The sequence below is a fragment of the Polypterus senegalus genome, chromosome 18 (genome assembly GCF_016835505.1).
Source record: "Polypterus senegalus isolate Bchr_013 chromosome 18, ASM1683550v1, whole genome shotgun sequence".
Taxonomy (NCBI): Eukaryota; Metazoa; Chordata; class Cladistia; order Polypteriformes; family Polypteridae; genus Polypterus; species Polypterus senegalus.
The window spans coordinates 69,773,299-69,798,798 of record NC_053171.1 but is presented as its reverse complement, the minus strand read 5'-3'; the positions used below and the strand labels follow the sequence as shown (position 1 = coordinate 69,798,798).

Below are 25,500 nucleotides of genomic sequence, written 5' to 3'. Positions count from 1 at the left end.
GCGGGTTGGATAATGGATATACAATGTAATATAGTACAATATTCCAATACAATATAATGTAAACTTAGGACCTGTTTGTGGTAATAAAGTGCACAGTAAGTAAGAGAACAAAAGGACAAAGGTTATTTAACAGAGTTTATTATTCTGATGGCCTGGGGGAAGAAGCTCCTGTTAAATCTGGTTGTTCTGCATTGCATGCTAGTGTTTACACATTTTAATGTAAAAAAATGATTGGTGTGACTTACCAAAGCTCGAGTCTGAACTTTCAAGTCCTGGCCATCTTTTTTTCTGTGACATATTGCATAAAGGATTCAATATAGTTTTGCAAGTTTTTTACTTCACATGAGATACTTTTGAGTATGATTGAGGTTTTCAGCTGTCATTTCTGGATTCTTCCACAAGTCATCTTCAGTGTTCTGTAACATAACATTGTTAAAACCTTTTCATGAAATTTAGGGTTGCAGGAGGCCTAAACCTATCCTAACAACATCAGCTTGGAAAGCATGAACCAGCCATGGGCAGGGTGCCCGTATATTACAGGGTCCACTACACTTGCATGCATGAGGTGCCATTTCACTGCTATCAGTTAAATTAATCTGTGCATCATTTGAATTTACACAAATGTTTCCTAGTCAATGCCCTCAGCCTTTCAAAATGTCGGCGCAGCTGTTTTAGTAATTTTCAATAAAAGAGTGTTGCTTCATCTGTGTGTTGGTTTGTTTCGTCACTAATCTCTTCAGAACAGCTACGACCACACTGGTTGTTTAAACACCACTTCTTTCTTGTCTTCCTTTCCTTAATGTCTGGATGTCTGTCCAAAATTTCTGTTTGTCTTCTTCTGTTGATGGCAGGATACAATATTGGGTGTCACCCCTGGTGTCCCTCCACCTGACATGATTGGCAAAGTGATTGATCAAATGCTCAGCGATGCCAACCTGGGAAAAAAAACAGGCGATCAGCCCATAGGGGTGTGTATACTTGCATGCCAGGCTTTTGTGATAGCCACTGCACAAGTGAACATTCTGCTAAGCCTGCAAACACGAGTTACACTGATTTTAGGACAGCTTGTTTTTTATAACTCTTCATTAATTTAAACGTCTACTTATCTGTTTGTTTCTTTACTTGGGAACCGTGATGGCACCCTGAATACTTTTGCATGACTTTTAATTCCAGAGAATTCCTGTTGTTTAATTGCTGGACGTTTAGAAGGTCAACAGTATAAGAGGGTGGGTCACAATTTAGGCTTTATAATACAAAATTTAACAAACAGTGCCTGGAATGAGCAGTGCTTTAACACAGATCTTGGAGTGTATCTCAAAATACAGTAATTGTTATTGATTCTTCCTTATAACATTTTTTTAACATCCTATTTTTCATTATGTCCAATAAGAACATAGAATATTGGTAATATGAATATAGTACAGGAAATCTTCTACTGTTTATAATGTCAAATGCTAAACTTCTGATTCATGTATTACACCTTCTGTCAGTCATTGGTTCCAGCTCGATTTGAGACACGAACTGCTACCGGATTGGTCAAGGGTCATGCCTATTCTATCACTGGGGTGGAGGAGGTTAGTCTATTTAATTGAATGCATTGTCCACTAAATTATTTCATGTGTAAATGTTATACTACACTTTTATAACATGTAAAAAGTAACTTTAATTTTTTTGTGGTACAATTTAAAATGTATGCTTATATGAATGGCCTATTTGAAGCTGTACATCTAATGTTTAAATTGTGATCTACAAACAGACACAATTCAAGGACACCAAAGTGCGACTGGTCAGACTGAGGAATCCCTGGGGACAGGTGGAGTGGAATGGACCCTGGAGTGACAAGTACGTTCAGGAGAATACTTTTAATTACTTGCCCTTTGTTGCCAGAACTGTAGTTCTCAATCCAGAATATAAAGAAGTGAGAATGACAACAGCCTTAACTTTTGTCTTTAGGCCTGTCAGCCAAAAAAGAACTTATTTGCTACATAAGAAACATGCTGTCTGATTACTAGTTTGCTTGTATTTACTCTTCTAAATTATAGAACATAGAGTATACTTCTTCTGCCCTTTGAAAATTCGTAGTGTGAATATTCACATTTGTACAGGCATGCTAGTCAGGGCAGCATGGTGGTGCAGCTGCTGGCACTATTGCTTCTTGAATCTAATGTTCTGGATTCAAATCCTGCACTTGGTTACTATCCACGTGGTGTCCAGCGCTGCCTATATGGGGTTTTACTCCTGGTACTCCACTTCTGCTTGCACATCCAACGTAGCTGAAAGTTTAGGTGAACTGGTAATTGTAAACTGACACCCCATTTGAGTATAGGTGTGTGGCTGAGCGGGTCCGGGCCCAATTTCTCAACACCATTACCTCTGTCATTAAAAACTGATGTTTTCAGTGACAAAACTAAGACTTACAGAAGATTTGTTTTGTGTATCATCCTGTTTTTTTGTAAATTCTATACACTGTAGTACATAAAAACCATCACATCTACCACCAACAATCTTGCTACAGTTAAAGGTGCTTAAATGACTTTATAATGTTTGGCTGAACAACAGATAAATGTCTGTTTCATGTCTGAATGCTATGCATTTTGAATTGCATGTCCATTATTAGGTGTTTGGAGGAGATGGCAAACTGGTGAACCGAACGAAGTATCCACTGAGTGTATATCAGCATAACCAGGCACATGTCACGGTGACATTTTAATCATTGATTATAGTTACAGCTCAGTTCAGACTGACTTTAAAATATGGATTCTGATCTCAATCCACGCCGTGGAGTTACTACTGACTACAGTTTTATATTTGCCTCACGGCTGCTGCTTTCTATGCCAGCAAAGCAGCAGTGAGTTCACATTGTGATGAAATAAGGGAATGGATGGCACTTAATCTGGTTGATTGTGTAACTGCTGACAACAGTAAAAGTACAGTAGCATACATCTTCAGATTCATGTTTCTTTTGTATTTAGTTATAATATTTTACAATTTCTACTCCGTGATTTCTTAGAGGAGTACTTGTTATTTATTTTCACTGTGCAAAATAAAGAATAAATTAATAGAATGAACTTGCCACTTGACTATTTGCTGTTGTGAGTTTCAGCTTTGACAGTGCTGAGTCACCTTGATACGTGAAATGTGCAATTCATAATGTATTCCTAGGATATCTAACTCGAGATTTTTTTCATGTTGTAAATACAGAAACGCCTAAGGTTTAGCCATTGCATAAAGCCAAGGTAACAGGAATCAGATTTTAATATCTGTCGTCTTTTCAGTTCCAAAGAGTGGACTATAATCAAAAAGAGTGAGAAGGACAGGCTACAGCACCAGATTGCGGAGGATGGAGAGTTCTGGTAATGTACAACACTTTTTTTAACAAGAGGCATGTCCAAAACATTCTGTACAGGCTTCTCCTTTAAGCTTTTATATGATATGAAACTAATTATTTTAGGGTAAACTGAATTTTTGCACTGCGGTGGGTTGGCACCCTGCCCGGGATTGGTTCCTGCCTTGTGCCCTGTGTTGGCTGGGATTGGCTCCAGCAGACCCCCGTGACCCTGTGTTTGGATTCAGCGGGTTAGAAAATGGATGGATGGATGAATTTTTGCAGCTCCATTATAACTGCACTACTTGTCAAGTTGTGCTTCACTGCTTATGCCCTAATGGTCAGGTTTCATGTTTTCTTTAAACTGCTCTTAAACTCAGTTTTTTTGTAGTACAGATGTACATTTGTTGTTTGGAAGGTTTGATGCCTCACCCAAAACCAAGAGTATGCCATACAGAGTGAATCTTTTTTATTACGGCTTTTATGTGCTGCATGCCCAAAACTTGATAGACATTTGAAGTATAAAACAATTGAACTAACACCCATCCGCTTTATGTACCCTTGGCAGTCAGCTGGGGTGGGTTGTCCCATTTCTACGGCATCTTAGAAGCTTTTAGGGTCTTCATTTCACAAAGCCTGACTCCAGCCGTTGAGTCCTTGTCTGTGATCTTGGATCGCTGAGATCACCTTTTTAAAGCCCAGTCCTCATTTTGCAGAGGCATGTCTTGAAAAACAGGGTGAATATAACAAGGGTGGTACTGACAATGTGTCGCCAAATTGCTCATAGCACCTGCTAAAACAGATTTACCCGTTAAAGACCATTACTTCTATCATTTGTTATATTTCCATGTCAGTCTGTTATCTTCAAGTTCCATTGTCAACAGTTTAATTTTTCTATCATCCAATCTCCAGGATGTCATTTGAAGATTTCAAAAAGAACTTCACCAAGATAGAGATCTGTAATTTAACCCCAGATGCCCTAGAAGACGACAAAGTTCACAAGTGGACGGTTTCAGTGAATGAAGGTCGCTGGGTCCGTGGATGCTCTGCTGGAGGCTGTCGAAATTATCCTGGTAAGTTTGTTGTGCACAAAGATGAAAACTGCATTTTAGTTACAGTTACATTTCCTAACCCAGCTACCTCTGACGTTCAGTCATTTAGAAAGCAATGGATCTTTTGTGAATTCTGCTGGGGGAAAAAAAATGACCACTAAGGAGTGGAATGTCCTCCTAGTACTCCAGTGTTCTTGCCCAAATATGTGCATATCAGGTTAATTTGTGACTGTAAATTGGCCCCAGGCAAATTTTTGAGTTGGGGGGTGTACTTGAGTGGTTTCTGCAATGGACTGGTACCCTGTCCAGGGATGGACCCATCATGTGCCCAATGCTGTCTGTATATGAGCTTTGACTCCCCCATGAACCTGACTATCAATGTCAATGTAAATTATTTATAGAGTAAATCTATACTAATAAAAGGCAAAGCCCTCACTGACTCACTCACTCACTACTAATTCTCCAACTTCCCGTGTAGGTAGAAGGCTGAAATTTGGCAGACTCATTCCTTACAGCTTACTTACAAAAGTTAGGCAGGTTTCATCTCGAAATTCTATGCGTAACGGTCACAACTGGAACCTACTTTCGGCCATAGCCTGCAGCTCGGTCGCCGTGTGAGGTGGAGTTGCGTCCTGCATCATCACGCCTCCCACGTAATTGAGTGCCTGCCCATATAAGGTAAATATTCGCGGGTGAAGGACTGTGCTTATGCAAAGGAAGATGAGATGGTCCAGTGTTTGGCACAAACTCAGCGAAAGTGCGCGAGAAACTTTTAAGTGCTAACATTAAATAAAGCCGTGGACATCACAAGATCACACAAGAGAATGGCTCATGTCAACTGACTGTGAACGCAGTACGTAGAGAACAAGAAAGAGCTCCAAAGAGCGCTGAACAAAAAACGCATTACACAATTGAGAAGGCAGCAAAAGAATATGAAGCGAGTGATGCATACAAGCATATTCATAAGTACAGCTAGTGCAGAAACAAAGCACGGTGTAAACCGTAAGTTTAAATTAAGTTTATAGACACGCTGCCACTGGCGTTTGTCATGCCTACGACGAATACGATATTCACGAGATACAAGTTTAATGAGAAGACACAAGGTATAAACGAGACTGTTATTTTAAAAATATTTCTTTTTCATAACTTCTTTAACACGCTTCTTCTCCGCTGCGAAGCGCCAGTATTTTGCTAGTTTAAAATAAAATCAGAAATGCTGTAGCCAAAGTGCTTTACAATAAAACATACAGAATATAACCAGTAGCAAATGAAAAAAAAAAATAAACAATAACAACAACAAACAATAAGAGGAGGGAACCATTAGTATCACTGCGTCTTCAATCTAGTTTTAAACAGTTCAAATGAAGGGGACTCCTTAATGTAATAAGGTAAAGAATTGCACAGACGAGGTGCAGCAGCTGCAAAGCCCAATCCCCCTTAGTTTTGCACTTAGTACAAGGAACAACAAGAGACAAACGACTGGTTGATCTAAGCTCTCTGGATGGATAGAGTATAACACATAATTCAGATAAATAGGTAGGAGCATACCCATGTAGTGATTTAAAAACCAGCAGCAAATTTTTAAAATCAATTCTAAAACTAACAGGCTGCAAGTTTAAAAACGCTAAAATTAGAGATACTGAGGCAAACTTTTCTGCCCCAACCAAAAAACAAGCTGCAGCATTCTGAACCAACAGCAACCTGCGTATCAGGGCTTTACTGATCCCAGAATACAATGAGTTATAGTAATCAAGCCGAGGAAAGATACAAGCATGAGTAACCTTCTCAAGATCCCTAGGAGGTAAGAAAAAAGCTTAACCTTGGCTAAAACACAAAACTGGAAAAAGAAACTCTTGACCACAGAATTAATCTGTTTCTTAAAAGAGAGGTTACTGTCAACAATAACCTCAAATAACCTCATTTTGAACTTGAGGTTTGCAAAAGTCCACAAAAGAGCCAAGAAGTTCAAAACAAATTTGAGCTTTAGCTGCAGGACCAGCTATCAGCACTCCTGTTTTGCTTTGATTTAGATTGAGAAAATTGTCAGCCATCCAGGATCTTAGTGCAACAAGACAACTGCACAGCCAGTTCATTACAGAATTGCACAAAGGAATATAAGCTGCGTGTCATCAGCTTAACAGTGAGGCGAAATATTAAACTTCCTAAAAGTAGCACCTATAGGATGAAGATATATTGAAAGTAAAATAGGACCCAAAATAACTCTAAGGACACTTAACAGGTAGCTAAGACCCATTTTGTATGTCTACTTCACAGCCCACAGATTTTGTGATAGTCGTTAAGGAGACTGCTGTTAAGAAGTGCATGGTCAAACCAGCATATGTATAATAGTCTACTGTACTAGGGAAAAAGAACATCGAAGTGGTTGTTTCAAGTAGAATTTCCTCAGCAGCCGAAAAACTAATTAGCCTTATCTTTAATGTGCACTGAACAGATACATTCTGGACCAATCCTCAATATCGCTTGAAGCTTCTAGAAGAAGATGATGACCCAGAGGACAATGAGGTTGCTTGCACTTTTGTGGTAGCTCTTATGCAGAAGAACCGCAGGAAAGAGAGGAAAATGGGGGCTAATCTCTTCACGATTGGTTTTGCCATCTATGAGGTAACTATTTAGCAGCATGTGGCAAGAAAATTAAAACACTTGCACATTTATTAGAGTCCCTTTATACAAACAGTGAAATCTCCGCTTTTGACAGTATTGATGCTATGGTTTAACAGCAGCCATTTAATTTTCTGCAGTCTGGTTAATCTTAGTGAATTTGAGGAATTCATTGTTTTGTCATATATTTATGATTGGTTTTAGCAGATCTGATTAGATCTCCCCCGGTGCAAGTACCCCAATTAAAGAGCAAAAAACAACAGTGTCTACTACATTAGGTGCAGATACACCATGTTGGGTCTATATCAGATGCTACTGGTTTTAGCTGACCAGTTAAGCCCTGGTTTACCAGGGTATACATGTTTTAAAATAAATAGGTATATTTTATAGGGAAATACAAAATATTGCACATTGTTCATATGGCTCAGTTGTCTTTTTCTTGCACTGTCAAATTAGAATGTATGAGGGTATATCCATCCATCCATCCATTATCCAACCCGCTATATCCTAACTACAGGGTCACGGGGGTCTGCTGGAGCCAATCCCAGCCAACACAGGGTGCAAGGCAGAAAACAACCCCGGGGAGGGCGCCAGCCCACTTCAGGGCACACACAAACCCACACACCAAGCACACACCAAGGACGATTTAGGACCGCCAATGCACCTGACCTGCATGTCTTTGGACTGTGGGAGAACACCGGAGCACCTGAAGGAAACCCACGCAGACATGGTGAGAACATGCAAACTCTACACAGGGAGGCGCCGGGAAGCGAACCCAGGTCTCTTAACTGCAAGGCAGCAGCGCTACCCACTGTGCCACCATGCCACCTATTAGGGTATATGTATATATATATATATATATATATATATATATATATCTATATATATATATATATATACACACACAGTGGTACCTTGGTATACGTCCTTAATCCGTTCCAGATCCTTGGACTTATACCAAACAGGACTTATACCAAACTAATTTTTCCCATAAGAAATAATGGGAAAATGATTAATTCGTTCCCATGAAAAAAAAACCCTATTTTTATTGACATATTATACATTGATGGGGTTGTATAAAATAATTTAAACACTGCTTAATACTAAAATACATAAATACAAAAGCAATTAAATGAAATAAATGAAAATGACTTGTCCGATAACAATGAGTTTAATTTTACTGCACAACAAAGGAGAGCGTTACAGCTCTTACAAAGGAGCCTCTTCAGGCGATTGTGTAGCACTGCCGTTGTTCTTCTTCTGACAGTCTTCAATCCAAATCCCTAAAGCAGATTCCATCCAGACTACTGCCTTATTACATCCACTTACAACTCGTTTTGCACCCTGGTTAAAAGGACACTGCGGCCGTACATCTTATATTCCTTTCCTACTTTTCCAAAAAATCCAAAACTTTTACCTTTTTGGCAATCGTTAACATCTTCCGTTTGCGCTTGGGCACGGCCCCTGAAGCAGTAGCAGATCGTTTTGGAGCCATAATGAAGGGCTTGACTATGCACAAAGATAAACACAAAAGAGCACAACTCTTTACACAGCGAAACACGTTGATGCTGAATGAGCGAGACGAGACTTCCTCGTTAACACTGCATTCAGCAGGCAGGAACTTAACTGCGTGCTCTGATTGGTTACTTTCTCAGTCATCTGCCAATAGCGTCCCTTGTATGAAATCAACTGGGCAAACCAACTGAGGAAGCATGTACAGGAAGTAAAAAGACACATTGTCCGCAGAACCCGCGAAGCAGCGAAAAATCTGCGTTATATACAGTATTTAGTTATGCCTTCATATAAAATCCATGATAGAGTGAAGCTGCGAAAGTCGAAGCGTGATATAGCGTGGGATTACTTGGCCCTTTTTTTGAAGGCGCACGCCCGGTATACAACACGTGTTGTGCTAGCACACGAGTTGTATTCCAAACAAAGGTCGTATACTAAGCAAAATATTTCGCCTCTAAACAAGACGTATACCAAGTTGGACTTATTCCAAAGCAGACGTATACCGAGGTACCACTGTATATATATATATATATATATATATATATATATATATATATATATATATATATATATATATATATATTTGTAATTGTATGTTTTTGAGGTTTACAAGGTTGTACAGCTACTGAGACGGCAACTTTCAAGCTCAGGTATGATGTATACACTGTGAAAATAAAGACAAGCGATCATAAAGGTTTGGGGTTTCCAGCCCCGTATACTGTAGAAAAATGATTTGCAATAATAATGTTTGTCAAAACAGTACACAATTGCACCATATAGTTGACAGTCAAAATGGTGGAGTAGGGAATATTTATGAAGAGGGACTGGAAGTAGAGAGAGAGGTATGCTGGGAAGGAGCCAAGATGGATATTGGGATTGCTGACATCATCAGGAGTTGACAGAGGAAGGGAGGAAGTGGCGATGCGTGGTTAGTGAGTCAGGCAGAGTCATGGCGGCGGTGCGACTTTCTTTCTGCAGGAAATAAAGAGAGAAAGGTTAGTACCCTACCATTCCCTTCTGGCATACGACTTTACGATACCATTTAGGTCCGTACGCGACCCCCTACTCGCACGTGCGTGACAACACCCATAAATCCAGAGTTCAGGTATCTTCATTAGTAAATATTGTAGTGAAATTCAAAGTAAACAGAGACAATTCCAATGCACACAAGACTGACACATATTTCTTACCCATTGCATGCTGTTTTAGTTTCAAGATTGTGTATCTTTATTATGATTCTTGAACTTTACAAGCTAATATGATTTAATAAACTAGTAAGTTACCATATAGTATATGGTCAAAATCTAAATGTGTTTATACCTTGCCAGTCATAACACTCTAAAATGATTTTGCTATTACTCCCAAATTATAGCAAGGACTCAGGTGTGTTCAGTTTTCATGTTCGGTTATAGGGGATAAGGCAAAACCTTCCATTGTAATTTATGTATCTGTTTCTATATTTTATACACCAGTACAATCCTGTACATTTTATCTTACCTAAACAAATACTTCTGTGATTTTACAATTAACTGACTGAAACCGTCTCTATTATGTACAGTATAAATAATTTTAAAATTAATTACATTTTTTTCCTCTACTCATGTTTTCTTCTTCTTCCTATGTCTCCTCAAGGTGCCCAAAGAGGTATGAGATTCTTGAAGATGTGGACCGCTCTGACTGTCTCTTTTAACTGCTGGCTTGCTGTGTCCCAGGAGCTTCCTGACCTGTTGTTTGTGTCTGTTCACAGTGATCTAAACCTGAATGGCCAGTCACTGTTGTTTGTGTCTGCTGGGTGAATTGTGAGTTAACAGTTTTGTTTTATGGATGCAGCATACTGGAGTAATACTAAAACTTCGAGCTTAAAGATTTCAGTGATCAGATTTGTTCATCTGTGACATATATTCAGTGTAAATACTGTAATGCAAGTTGAATATCTCTAATCCAAAAGTGCTCTAAACTTTTTGAGAGCCGACCTGACACCACAAGTGGAACATTCTACACCAGGGTGGTCTCTTTTATAAAAGTTTACGTGGATTTGGGCGTGAAAATATTCTTACACCAAAAACTGGATGTGAATAACATATGTGCAGATTCAAAACAGAATCATTCTTTCAGAGTGGGATAGGGGTGGTTAGTCCTTTGTGAAGCTCAGAACACCATGAAACAACGACAGGTGACTGACAATACCAAGGCAGAGAGGGGGAGCTCACGTGAAGCATCAAATGCCACAGGATGACAGCATTGTTGTGCTGGAAGTGGGGGGCCAGGAGTGGTGTTGTACCACCGTGAAGCATGAGCACCGGTGAGCAATGGAACACGGTCAACAAGGTTTGTCCCCAGTGAAGCAACACAATAGCACCAGCATTCAAAAGTATGCACAGCACCGTTAAAATTGCAGATAACTTATGTAATAATGAAAGTCCTATGGTTAACAAAAGCAGCTTCGTTCTCTCTAGGCGCCCTTACTGCAATACAAGTTTTGACAACAGCTCTGATTATGTTAGGAAAACCAAATACTGCTGCAAATTGGCCTTTTATGCTGGCAGAAACATGTTATGTTTTATGTGTGCACATCCACACCATACAAAAACCGAATATAGCGACTTGGTTAATGATTTCTAGCAGAGTGAGTATGATGGAGTGAAGGCTGGCCACAATATCCATGACCTGTCTAAAAGACCCTTTTCGACCTGTCAGTCAGTCCCCTGAGAAGTGTCAGCAGGTAGCTGGTATAAATTGGCGAAAAACCAAAAAAGCTTCTGAGCGCAAATATTCAGCATTGGACCTCTTAAAATGGAACGAAATAGTGTGTACATCACATTTGAGGTTTAATATATTTATCACGTCAAAGCAGATTATAATAACTGCTCAGTTATATGAAACTTTTACATGTGTGAGTTGTCATTTTGCTGCTTTAGCTGCATTTCCCTACTTGATCCATTGTGCCCACAATATATTTCAATATATACATGCAAATATTCCACTATGCAGAATACCTCTGGTCTCAGCCATTTTGGATTAGGGATACTTCACTTATAAAAGCATTGTTTGTTTTCTAACAAACTGTTAAAAATCACATATTTTACTTTAAAGTTTTCTGTCTTGTACTTTTTCATTCAAAGTTGGTCCAATTTTGGGTTTATTGTTGGATCTATGACTATCAGACTTATAACATGCTCTGATACAAAATGACTTGACTTCATTATGCTTAAGGGTTTATTGAGCATGAAAATATTCTTTTGCTGCAACTTTTTATGATGGAGTAGTACTTTATTAATGTCATTTTGAACTGCAGTGTAATTACAGTCCGTAATACCAATGACGTGCATCACGCAACTCCCACAACGTCATGAAATGACCATCGTGTGTCAGTAATGTGTCTAGGTGAAGACCCCCAGAACTCCGTTCCATTGGGTGGGTTGTCGATGTTAGGTGATATGCCCAATTACACTAAGATTAAGGTTAGCGTTGTGGAAAGATTTGCTGACTCAAATAACAATGACTGTCAAGTAAACCAACTGACATACACATATTGTTGAGACTGACATCAGAGGGCATTTGTGACTGACGTTTTAGGCATTCCATGATGTTGTGAGGGTAACGTGACTGAAGTCATAGATATTATGGGCTGCACTTACACCCATCTCACTTTGAATGCTTTGTCTGCAGTCCAACATCTTAACCACTATGGAGCACCCTATAGTATTCCACTCCTTTCATAGACGTTTTATGCCGAAAACCGTGATACTGAGTACAATTTAAGTGTCCCTGTGATCAAATCATGACGTGGTGCCAGCTGGATTTCAATCTCTGGAAGACAGTCTGACTTCTCGTATGCATAGAAAGTGAGAATTGTTGTTCCAATGTGATGAGAATCACAATGTGTTCCTGTTATAAAAGCAGTTTTCACAGTGGAATTATTGATATGAACATCAGGGGGTACTGTCATTGTGACAATATTCGATTAAAACAATAGGCCTAATTATATAAATGATATATTTCTTGAGAACAATCACAAATAGTGGGTGAACACACAAAGAACAGATGGAAACAGAGCCCTTGGATATTGCAGTATGGATCAAATGTTCCCACCTACCAGGTCCGAAACCATTCCATTTTTCACCTTTAGTTTTGCTCTTTCTCCCATCAGTTGATCCTTCACCCCAGCTTTCCTCTCAATTCTAGACTCCTTGACCCTGATGCTGTTTTAAAATCCATGCTGGGTCATTTCTTGTGTTGGGATTTCTTTACCAAACTTAAATTCCTTTGAGTGACTCCTGCTGATGTTGTGCAGCTTTGCTTTGTTACTCTTAAACAGCTGGGCTTGTCCGGAAACAATCAAGTCACCTGACTTAAAGAGGCAAGGAGGTTCCAATCCTGTAGGTTCACAACCACGTGTTTTAGATTAGTATCGTGTACTGGAGATGTTCCCACTTCTTTCGAGTTTAAAAGTGCTGTAAATATGCTGCTGTTGAAAGGCTGAAGACAAGGCATGACAAAGAAGAGCAAATTGCTGAGATGATGTAATATCCATGTACAATGTGTTAAACATGTAAAAAAAAAAAACAGTGTGGAAAAGGGCAAAACCGTACACCCAAAGTGAGTACTTTACCTGCCATAATACTTGTTTATGTCCTGCTTTTGTAGATGCATGGAAACAAACAGCATATGCCCAAGGACTTCTTCTTGTATAATGCCTCCAAGGCTCGGTGCAAGTCTTACATTAACTTGAGGGAAGTGGCGCAGCGTTTCCGTTTGACACCAGGGGAATATGTGATTATACCCTCTACCTATGAACCTCACCAGGAAGGTGAATTCATCCTCAGAGTCTTCTCAGAGAAGAGAAACACGTCAGAGTGAGTTTCATTTTCCTTCTTGTTCTCACAATAACATAACCTAATATTTTCAGACCTCTTTAATCCAGTTCAGGGTGACAGGAGGCCAGAGTCCATCTCGAGAGCACAAGACACGAGGTAGAAAACCACTTTGGACAGGCCATACATTTGAACTGGGCCAATCCGCCATCACCGGTTCATTTAACTGACATGCTCCTGTAATATAACATGTGAGCATAAGATTCACCTCTATCAAAAAAACAGCTAGCTTAACTGGCCTCATAGACTGACAGTTTTCTGTTTGAATAAATCAGTCATGTAACATTCATACAGTATTTACCTGTCTCTTTGTAAGGTTTTAGGAATATATGCATCTATACTAATAAAAGGCAAAGCCCTCACCGACTCACCGACTCACTCACTCACTGACTCATCACTAATTCTCCAACTTCCCGTGTAGGTAGAAGGCTGAAATTGGCAGGCTCATTCCTTACAGTTTACTTACAAAAGTTAAGCAGGTTTCATTTCGAAATTCTACGCGTAATGGTCATAACAGTTGACAACGTCCGCCATGTTGAATTTTCTTATTTATGGCCCCATCTTCACGAAATTTGGTAGGCGGCTTCCCTGCGCTAACTGAAACTGATGTACGTACTTATTTGGGTGGTATGACGCTACTGTCGGCCGCCATATTGAACTTTCCAACGGTCTTTGTTACTTATGGGCCCATCTTCAAGAAATTTGGTACACGGATTCCCAACGCTAACTGAATCCTACTTACGTACATATATACGTCCATAGCCTGCAGCTCGGTCACCATGTGAGGCGGCTTTGGGTCCCCCATCCCAGCGCCTCCCACGTTGTTGGCTGCCTGCCTATATAAGGCCGTCCGTCACTCCGGTCTCTTCATTCCCTTCCTTGCTTCGCCACGGGATTCACATCTCCCTGCTGATAACTGCAGCCTTTTTATTTAATCCACGGCTTCTCTGCTGTTTTATTGTTCGTTTATTATGATTATAGTTATTGTGTAGGTATTTTAGACTTACTTTACATTATTCAGGTACCCATTTCCTTTATTGTTCCACCCGTACTCCCATTAACATGTCTATCGAGGTGATCACCATTGATCAAAGAACTGTCACTTACCGAGTGCTTTCCATGCCCGGAGATGGCGCCTGCCTTTTCCATTCTCTTTGTTACATATTGCACGGCCATATCAGGCTCAGTCTTGATATCCGGAGGAACATTGTGTCTTATGTATTGAATGACTGGGACAGGTTCAAGGTGTGGACTGATGACGGTACAGGAGATAATTAGACTACACAGGAGCACTATAAGAGTGAAATGCTTAAGCCCTTCACCTATGGTTCTGCATGTGAGTTGATGGCTGCCGCTGAATTGTTCGGTTGTCGCTTTCAAGTGTACTGAAATGGCCAAATATTTTACACCTTTGGACAACCGCCAATGCCTCTTAAACATCTTAGATTCAGAGGTGACGATTTCAGTAGTGGACACTTTGATGTTTATGAATGTTTAAACTCTCAAAAGCTGGATGCGAAGTTATCAATGAATCCGGTTGTGTGCTTACAACGCTTGACAGATGCTGAATGTCTCTTTAACACAACAAGTCCTGCAAATACTGTCGTAATTGAAACAAACCATGAAACTCAAACCGATTATGACAGCAGCAATCCAAGCTGTGAGATTTCAGACAAGATTACTGTTCACATGGCCAACTGTAAGTTACATGCTCAAGAGTAAGCTCAGCGCACAGCTTGGTCATATTACAACTAGAGGGCCGAACTGACAACATGGTATACAAAGAGATCCTTAACAAATAATTATTGGTATATTTTCCCTCAGTTTAAAAAGGTTTACTTTTCTTCTTAATAAAAATTTTAAGGCAGTACTTTGCCGCTGCGAAGCGGGTATTTTGCTAGTTATTTTATATTTGGCTTTATACAAGGTGGCCTACAAGATCAATGCACATTTCAACCATTTGACCAAACTGATTGCACTCGTACACAAAATGGCAGCGCTCACTCATACCAAACAAACCAGCTCACCTAACATGCACATTTTTGGGATGTGTAAAGAAGATTAGAGTACTGGCACCATGACAAAAACGCACACAAACAATGACCTGTGGCCATAGCGGGAACATTTTGCTGCTACACTGTGCTGACTGTTTGATTTTTAAATATAATATGAGTAGCTTGAGAGGTGAAATGAAACAATAATAATGCAATGTGATTTCATATGCTGCCTGGCTCCTTATTTGCCAATTCCTAATTTCGCATTTGGATTATTTCTAAGGTGTGCTATTAGGTGATCATCTTATATTGTTTAGCCTTGCATGTAACAAAGCATTACACACAAGCATTGACAGGGTGCCTGTAAATGGACAAACCCACACAAATTATTAGATATGCTATCTATTTTAGATTAACTTCTGTTTTGCACTAGTCATAATGGCAGTGAAATGTTTTATAGAAAGGCTTCACATTAATGATTTCTAAATGATCAGCTTCTACTCATCTAATTAAATGTCCTTGGTAATAAATACCTATTAATGGTGACTTTTGATTACTGTTTTTATTCAGGGAGATTGAAAACAGGATTGAGGCTGATAATCCAGTGGTAAGTACCATTGGCTTCAGTATTGTATGTCTTATATACTTTCATCAGAGCCGGTCTGCACAGTTGGGAGGGATCCTGTGGAGACTGAAAAGCACCAGATTATTCATAACTTCTATAGTGGCTGCCTTTATGTTCAGAATAAATCAACAAAACATTTCAAACTAATGACACGTACCTCAGAGGTGCCTATAATGAGTAGCAGTGCTCTAGGACTCGGCTGATTTTGATACATTTCCATCAAGTAGACAACTGTTCTTTTCTGAGGAGGCATGAAAATTAAACATGAACCTGACATATTGTATGGCTGTAAAAGGATGACACACAACCATTATTCTCTGAAATATTTTCATAATATCCTTTGTAGTGTTGATTGGTGAAATTCACCAAAATGTTTTTTTGTCAGCCAGTGTTCACCAGTGACCTTGTTTGGTGAAATTTTACTGAGAATTTGCTGTGTGGCTGGCTTAGATTAATTTTTTTTTTTTCCAGCGCAGCATGGTGACTTGCGAGGCCAGCATGACATAAAAGAGCTATAGCCGCCATGCACAGATTTTTTACGCGCGTTTATTGTAAGATCGTTGTGATCTCCTGAAGTCACAGCCAAATCAGTACTTTAGACAGTTTTCCTCCACACATGTGTTTAAAAAAAAACCTTTTACTCTATTCATTTGAGGGGTACACTAACAGACCATAATGATAATATTAGGAGTGTTGGCACCAGATATGTAACACGGCTGCCTGTGCATCACCACATAGCTAATCAGCATACATAATTAGTCATGATTATCAGTTAGTAGTCAAAAAAAGTCTCCCCAAATCACTTGAGACCCTGTGAAATAATATTAATAATAATAATAATAATAACAGCAAACGGTTTATTACTATTTTTAAACTAGTTCTTCCTGATGGTAGAAAAACTGAAAACCATCTGTACAGATGTATGGGAAACAAAACTGCAACCCGAGCCACAACTCAAACAATGAAACCAAGCCATGCCTACTTCCTGGTACAGCCAATGTGTACACCAAGACTCAAACTCTGCGAGTGCAATGATATATTTTATTGATCTATTGCTGGTTTGTGGCCATTTCTTGCATTTTCTTTGTGGTGGTTGTTCCATTTGTGTCTTTTGTTGTTTGAAGCACAGTGACACAGTGGTTAGCACTGTTACCTCATAGTACACATCACATTTTTGCCCACAATAATTGGTCCTGCATATTTGGTATACACGTCCCTAGCCCTAAGGGACACTTTAACCACCACTGCTTCATTATATTCTTAGTTCAGTTCCTCTTTCCCTATTGACTTAAATGCATTTTGTGGAGTCTGGCTACGTTTTCAAACATTTCCATGATTTTGATGAATTTGCAGCAAAGCATACTAAGTGTGGTTTGCTCATCTCTTTTGTAGAGTGTCTTGTTAGCTGATTATGCAAAATGTGGCAGCCTTGGTGTCCTACTGTCTTACTCAGACTTCATTTTTTATTTGCATTTGGTTTTCTGACTAAAAAGGGTCTCATATTATTGGACAATTGTAATTGTGTTATTTACCTTTCCTGTCTGGCCAGTTTGTCTTTTTTCCAAAGATCAACATCAGTGTGACATTATTATATTTGTTTACTTTTTTCTATTTGGTTTGATGTTTTTAAGCCAAAGAAGAAAAAAGCCAAGGTATGTAGACTTGCATGTGCACCCATAGTGTCCTGCATGTGTGTGCCCCTGAAACGGACACTCGCTTGGACTCTCTGTTGAGGTTATGACAGCAGGTCACTTACTCTGTAACTCTGTATGCGAGGAGTGACGTTTGACTTACGTCCCTTACGTCTGATCTAACGGATGCAAGTTTCAGAAGGCCGCTCTTCTCCTATAGATTAGAGCAGTGTAATTCATCCAGCGATGAAGGTTGCAAGTAAGAGCACAACCCTAACATCATATTAACTCAAGGAGGCAGGAGTGGAGGACCAGAAAACGATTGAATTAGAAAGTTAGCTGGCACTGGATTTGAATCTGGTCTGGGTCAGGCTAGTGCCTCCGGTACACTCAGTGAGTTCAGTCTGCCAGTGATCTTAATCAGACAAGAATCCTGCTTGCTTTTTGGTCTGATAGTCTTGCTACTACCGAAGGAAGGTCATGTCACCTGTCTGTGCTCCAAATGGAAAAATAAAAGAGATGCGACCAGTTGTAGGATTTGTTGTTGGATAAAAGGTGTCAGCCAAATAAATAACTGTATTATTATTTATATATTTTATATTGTGTTGCAGAAAAAAAGGCACAATATTGTTCACTTTAATAGTGCAGGTCCTTTTAATAAAAAGCAGTCGAATGGGATTTCTGTTTTTGCCGTGGTATCAAATAGATATGGAGTATCATACAATTTCACTGATATTGGTATTGAATGCTAAAAAATCGAGTATCGAGACCACTGCTCACGAGTAAGGAGTACACTGGGGTAAGCTGGTTAGTGTTTTCTATTGAATAAAATGGAGACCTGTATTTTAATACTGTCTTGTTTATTATAATGCCACAGGGTGGTGTTGATTGGACATATAAGCCAGAATCTCACCTTTCTCTGTATATGTGATAATATTTTGACTACTACAGCTACTATTATTATTGTTTGCAATTTAGGCTTTAACACTCCCTATAATGATAATGTTTGACATTTGAGTAATTATTGCTTTGCAGCCACTTTGTGGCTAACTGGCAGAAACTTCACAGTGCACCCAAAACACTCAAGCTACAGCATAAAGCATGCAGGACGCACATGGAGGCAGACAGACTGACTACTTTAGCAGAGAGCGTAGCAAGAGAAGGGTTAGCGGGGAGGCTCCGTTGTTCCAAACTCAAACGAAATACCAGCACATCTTCTATATGAAGGGTTATTTTTTACATTCGGTAAGTCTCCTATCTGGTGTTATCTCTTTCAGATGAATGAATCAATTTATGAAGCATTAGCACGAGGGGTTAAAGAAAATAACAGCTGCCGTGCATGGCTTATTTAAACAGCAATACATATGCATGTTGACTTCTATGAAGAAGAAGAAAAAAAAAGACAAATGGAGTTTTTTTTTGCTTGAATCGGCTGTGACGTGCATGAAGTATTTAAAATAGGGGCAGTTAAGCCACCGTCAGGTGCAGTAAACATTACGTAACACCGAGAGTGTGTTTGAAAATTCCATCTTAATATATGCATAACAGAATATACTCAGTGTAAAGCGTATGAGAACAGGGGTAGCCGTTTGACTTGATTTTGAACTTTCCTGCTCCTCTTGCACCTTTGGCATGTGCTAACACTTGTAATGATGGCCTCTCAGGCTGTACAGGCAGATGACCAATGGCAGGATGCCGGCATGAGTCCACCAGCACTTGCCCCGTTCAGTGCACGTGTATCAACTTTAGGGCGAGAGGGACAGTTTCTTTCTTTTTGGTGTTGCTGTTCCTCTGTTATGTTGCTGTATGAAGTACATCACCAGTTGTCTCGCTGAAGCCAGATGTATAATATATTCTTGTTTGAGAATCACATCTGGCCCTGTGAGACTACATCACTAGTGACCCATTATGGGTAGCCCTCACATCAAAATGATAATTGTTATAAACACAAAAAAACACTTCTGAAAGAGCAGATGATCTGAAATGGATTATTCAGGAAGGTAACGGCAAAGAAAGTTATCTTAATATTTGCCAATGCACTTTCTTCTTCTCATTTTCTTTGTATACTTCCTAAATATTCCTATTTAAATTGCCTCCTTATCTAGTATGGTTTTTTTGGCAGGCTTTTCTTTCTTTTCGTCATTACAAAAACCAGCACTAGACAGCAAATGCCTTGCTGCATGATTTTTGTTGTGTATGTTGGGTGGCACCTGTAATCACCTCTCTTCTCTGTTTCCCCGTGGCACCTGCCAGCCCATCGTCTTTGTCTCAGACAGAGCAAATGTCAATAGAGAGATTGAAACTGATGGCTACATGGAGGAAGAGGAGCTGTTAAAGAAACAGAAGGTTCTTGGCTTGCCTGGCATGTAAAGGAAATCTCTAGAATGTGCCTGGGTTTTGACAACAAGGCCAACCTGCCACACTACCACAAATGGAGGTGTCTAAACCCTTGGACATTTTGTGCTGAGGTGGCTACCTAAACACTCGTGCCCTGTGTGTGGCAGGTTTGGGCCTAAGCTTTCTCTGGTTGCCAGCAGCATTTGGCAGTGGCTGCATTTGGTGGTCTTTGATTTTTATTTATTTTTTTTTTTTAAACAGAATTGGGACTGCTTGGCAGTTGGATGTATATACAGAGCTCGGGTTTTTGAATGACAGGCTGCGGTTGTGGATACCTGGTTGACATTGAGGATTTAGTGCGATTGTAATGTGCTTGACATGCAATGGCTGAAGCTGCAGAATGCTCATTTGCAAGATTTATTTTGAGCTACTATGCGCATGCAGCATATTCAGTATCTTTTAAGCATGGAAAAATTGTTTTTAATTCATACTTAAAAATTACTCATGTTAGCAGCACTAAATCGTGCATTTTTAAACTTTCAGACTTTTTTGTTTTGTGCACATACAAAAATGATTATAGCCAAAAATACTGAGTACCACATACAGAAAACTGAAACGCTCTTTCTGAAAGCTTGCATGTTGTAATCGTTTTAGTAAGCCGATAAAAGTTGTCATTTTTCTTGACTTCTCATTACAGTAATCACTAAATACTAAAAAACAATGCCATGCCTGCCATATCATTTTCCAGGCTGCAGCAATCATAGGGCACAAGGCAGGAATTGCCAACTCAAAATAAACCAGAAAGAGAAGAAGGCTAACACAAATCACAGTTACAGTGATGGCGGCAGTATAACAGTACTGAGTGCATAAAGAAAGAAAGAAAAAAATTAATTGAAATGGGAGAAGGAAACAAATAATCTCTGGAAATGCCATTTCATTTTGCTCAAAAATTCTATTGTACACTTTTATCCCACTTAAAATCCAAGCAAAACAAAAAGTAAGAGTGTGTGTGGAGAAGAGATTGCTATTAATATTAATATAGATTTGGGTCGTTAACAAAAAAATAATTTATATTGAAAATCCATACAAAAGAGCCCTTAACAGCTTAGTAAATTATAGTAAACCTTTCAAATGTCTCGCTAGGTACCTGATTTTATTGAAGATTTCATTTATTGCATGGGCATAAAGATTTGTGCTCTTCTTGGTGTATAACTTGTGATATACTGCCATATTGTAAACGCTTCACTTTAACCAACCAAAAATAAATTGAACAGTGTCGTTTATGAACACAGAACATCACCTGAATTACTGGATGCAAGAACGGCAACTTTGAACCTGTAGAAGCAGAGTTGAATTCCACACTTTCATGCAGTAAGGAGATGTGGTGGTGGTCAGGTTGGTTATGAGGCGCCATTTATGAAAATTAAGGGACGCACTCTCCAGCTACCAAGAGGAGTTCCCCTTCCTAGTTATTGAGTTTTCTTGATACTGACTGGGCATTGTTACCCACTACAAGTAAAAGCGCACATGCTCCAGACATCAAAGAGTGCCCTCCTTAAGTTCTGTGGCATATATACAAAGAGGGGTACTTTTAAGAGAGAGAGCGAGAATAAAAATGCCACCACTGAACAGTACGTGACCAACTTCCCACCCATGTTTAAATAACAAAGGGCTGTCACTTTCCTATTGCTGCCATTTATTTCCTGATTATTATCTGAATATCAAAGATTGGGATTGGCCGACTTTGATCCCTTACATTCTGCTTTGCTCACAATGGAGTAAATCCTTGTTCTCTAAACTTACCAGAATTGCCAATGCCCTTTACTTTCTGGGATCCGGCTTCTTTCTATTCTTTGCCTTTATTGAGTTTTAATATCTTCCTTACTTAATCGATTCTTTTGCAGTTTTACTAACATACTGTCTGTTTGAACATATTGTCCACAATGGCTCTAAATACAGCTGGATGAACTGGAATTCAAATGGACACATCACTTTATGTAAGTGGTGGGCAACCTTTCTGTTGTGTGTTGGCATGGCCAATATGAATACTTATGAGGTTTTGGCTTCATAAAAATTTGTGCACGACTCCAGCTCAGTGGCTAAGGAAATCTTTGAAACTGATCCTGACTTACTGATATTTGAATCTTTGCATTATAGCCAGCTCCATCTTCAGCCGCAGAGGAGAGTGAGGAGGACAAGCAGTTTAGGACTATCTTCCAGCAGATTGCAGGAGATGTGAGTATCCATTCAAGAAATGAAGCATTTCATCCAGGTGGAGAAGAAACAGCCTTTAGATGTGTGTGTATATATACAGTATCTATTATATATATATATATATATATATATATATATATATATATATATATACAGTGGTGTGAAAACTATTTGCCCCTTCCTGATTTCTTATTCTTTTGCATGTTTGTCACACAAAATGTTTCTGATCATCAAACACATTTAACCATTAGTCAAATATAACACAAGTAAACACAAAATGCAGTTTTTAAATGATGGTTTTATTATTTAGGGAGAAAAAATCCAAACCTACATGGCCCTGTGTGAAAAAGTAATTGCCCCCTGAACCTAATAACTGGTTGGGCCACCCTTAGCAGCAATAACTGCAATCAAGCGTTTGCTATAACTTGCAATGAGTCTTTTACAGTGCTCTGGAGGAATTTTGGCCCACTCATCTCTGCAGAATTGTTGTAATTCAGCTTTATTTGAGGGTTTTCTAGCATGAACCACCTTTTTAAGGTCATGCCATAGCATCTCAATTGGATTCAGGTCAGGACTTTGACTAGGCCACTCCAAAGTCTTCATTTTGTTTTTCTTCAGCCATTCAGAGGTGGATTTGCTGGTGTGTTTTGGGTCATTGTCCTGTTGCAGCACCCAAGATCGCTTCAGCTTGAGTTGAAGAACAGATGGCCGGACATTCTCCTTCAGGATTTTTTGGTAGACAGTAGAATTCATGGTTCTGTCTATCACAGCAAGCCTTCCAGGTCCTGAAGCAGCAAAACAACCCCAGACCATCACACTACCACCACCATATTTTACTGTTGGTATGATGTTCTTTTCTGAAATGCTGTGTTCCTTTTACGCCAGATGTAACGGACATTTGACTTCCAAAAAGTTCAACTTTTGTCTCATCAGTCCACAACGTATTTTCCCAAAAGTCTTGGCAATCATTGAGATGTTTCTTAGCAAAATTGAGACGAGCCCTAATGTTCTTTTTGCTTAACGGTGGTTTGCGTCTTGGAAATCTGCCATGCAGGCCGTTTTTGCCCAGTCTCTTTCTTATGGTGGAGTCGTGAACACTAACCTTAATTGAGGCAAGTGAGGCCTGCAGTTCTTTAGACGTTGTCCTGGGGTCTTTTGGGACCTCTCGGATGAGTCGCCTCTGCGCTCTTGGGGTAATTTTGGTCGGCCGGCCACTCCTGAAAAGGTTCACCACTGTTCCATGTTTTTGCCATTTGTGGATAATGGCTCTCACTGTGGTTTGCTGGAGTCCCAAAGCTTTAGAAATGGCTTTATAACCTTTACCAGACTGATAGATCTCAATTACTTCTGTTCTCATTTGTTCCTGAATTTCTTTGGATCTTGGCATGATGTCTAGCTTTTGAGGTGCTTTTGGTCTACTTCTCTGTGTCAGGCAGCTCCTACTTAAGTGATTTCTTGATTGAAACAGGTGTGGCAGTAATCAGGCCTGGGGGTGGCTACGAAATTGAACTCAGGTGTGATACACCACAGTTAGGTTATTTTTAACAAGGGGCAATTACTTTTTCACACAGGGCCATGTAGGTTTGGATTTTTTTTTCTCCCTAAATAATAAAAACCATCATTTGAAAACTGCATTTTGTGTTTACTTGTGTTATATTTGACTAATGGTTAAATGTGTTTGATGATCAGAAACGTTTTGTGTGACAAACATGCAAAAGAATAAGAAATCAGGAAGGGGGCAAATAGTTTTTCACACCACTGTATATACTCAGCAAAAAAAGAAACGTCCTCTGACTTTCAACTGTTTTTACTTTCAGTAAACTTAATGTGTAAATATTTGTATGAACACTAAAAGAGTCAACACCATAAGACATGAACTAAAAATGTTTCACAATGTGTCCCTGAATGAAAGGAGGCTCAAAATCATAAGTACCAGTCAGTATCTGGTGTGGCCACCAGCTGCTTGAAGTACTGCAGTACATCTCCTCATGGACTGGACCAGATTTGTCAGTTCTTGCTGTGAGATGTTACCCCACTCTTCCACCAATGCACCTTCAAGTTCCTGGACATTTCTGGGGTGAATGGCCCTAGCCATCGATCCAAATCGATCCCATTCCAGGGTACAGACCTCGGTGTAACGTTCATTCCTACGACGATAAACACGAATCCGTCCATCACCCTGGTGAGACAAAACCGTGACTTATCAGTGAAGAGCACTTTTTGCCACTCCTGTCTGGTCCAGCGAAGGTGGGTTTGTGCCCATAGGCTGCGTTGTTGCTGGTGATGTCTGGTAAGGACCTGCCTTACAACAGGCCTACAAGCCCTCAGTCCAGCCTCTCTCAGCCTATTGCGGACAGTCTGAGCACTGATGGAGGGATTGTGTGTTCCTGGTGTGACTCGGGCAGTTGTTGTGGCCATCCTGTACCTGTCACGCAGGTGTGATATTCGGATGTACCGATCCTGTGCAGGTGTTGTTACACGTGGTCTTCCACTGCGAGAATGATCAGCTGTCCTTCCTGTCTCCCTGTAGCGCTGTCTTAGGCGTCTCACAGTGCGGACATGGCAATTTATTGCCCTAGCCACATCAGCAGTCCTCATGCCTCCCTGCAGCATGCCTAATGCACGTTCACGAAGATGAGCAGGGACCCTGGGCATCTTTCACAGTCGATAGACAAGTCTCTTTAGTGTCCTGCGTTTTTAGAACTGTGACCTTAAATGCCTACTTTCTGTAAGCTGTTAAGGTCTTAACGACCATTCCACAGGTGCATGTTAATTAATTGATTATGGTTAATTGAACATGCATGGAAAACATTGTTTAAACGCTTTACAATGAAGATCTGTAAAGTTATTTGGATTTTTAAAACATTATTGTTGAAATACACAGTCCTGAAAAAGGAACGTTTCTTTTTTTGCTGAGTATATATATATATATATATATATATATATTATATATATATTTATATAATAGATATATATTTTGTTATGTTATGTGACGTTTTTATGTCACTTTTTTGTCATGTTTTAAATCAGGCTTATTTTAAAACCTACATATATATGTTTGGTATCAATCTTTTCAGAATTTATCAAACTTTAATGTGATGTTGTTAGATTTTCAGATTCTTATTCTGTTTTTAAATTATAAACTAACTAGGGGGCCCTGCCCCCTGCTCGCTTCGCTCACCCACCCCTGTGTTTGGTTTACTGGATATACAATACAATACAATACAGTTTATTTTTGTATAGCCCAAAATCACACAAGAAGTGCCGAAATGGGCTTTAACAGGCCCTGCCTCTTGACAGCCCCCCAGCCTTGACCC

At 39.6% G+C, this 25,500-nt stretch overlaps 1 protein-coding gene across 3 annotated transcripts in view; it reads left to right on the top strand.

Annotated features, from left to right (window-relative positions):
- capn3a (calpain 3a, (p94)) overlaps positions 1–25,500 on the top strand; it is a 102,160-nt gene that overhangs the window by 47,892 nt on the left and 28,768 nt on the right. The window contains exons 6-17 of one of the 3 annotated variants that reach the window (XM_039741207.1): positions 852–968; positions 1,491–1,574; positions 1,757–1,842; positions 3,276–3,353; positions 4,238–4,398; positions 6,830–6,999; positions 10,141–10,152; positions 13,156–13,364; positions 15,947–15,983; positions 17,633–17,653; positions 19,886–19,978; positions 22,127–22,204. In XM_039741207.1, the coding sequence (XP_039597141.1) occupies positions 852–968; positions 1,491–1,574; positions 1,757–1,842; positions 3,276–3,353; positions 4,238–4,398; positions 6,830–6,999; positions 10,141–10,152; positions 13,156–13,364; positions 15,947–15,983; positions 17,633–17,653; positions 19,886–19,978; positions 22,127–22,204 (1,146 nt within the window). The remainder of the gene's footprint in view (positions 1–851; positions 969–1,490; positions 1,575–1,756; positions 1,843–3,275; positions 3,354–4,237; positions 4,399–6,829; positions 7,000–10,140; positions 10,153–13,155; positions 13,365–15,946; positions 15,984–17,632; positions 17,654–19,885; positions 19,979–22,126; positions 22,205–25,500) is intronic. The other 2 variants (XM_039741208.1, XM_039741209.1) reach the window with 2 other exon arrangements.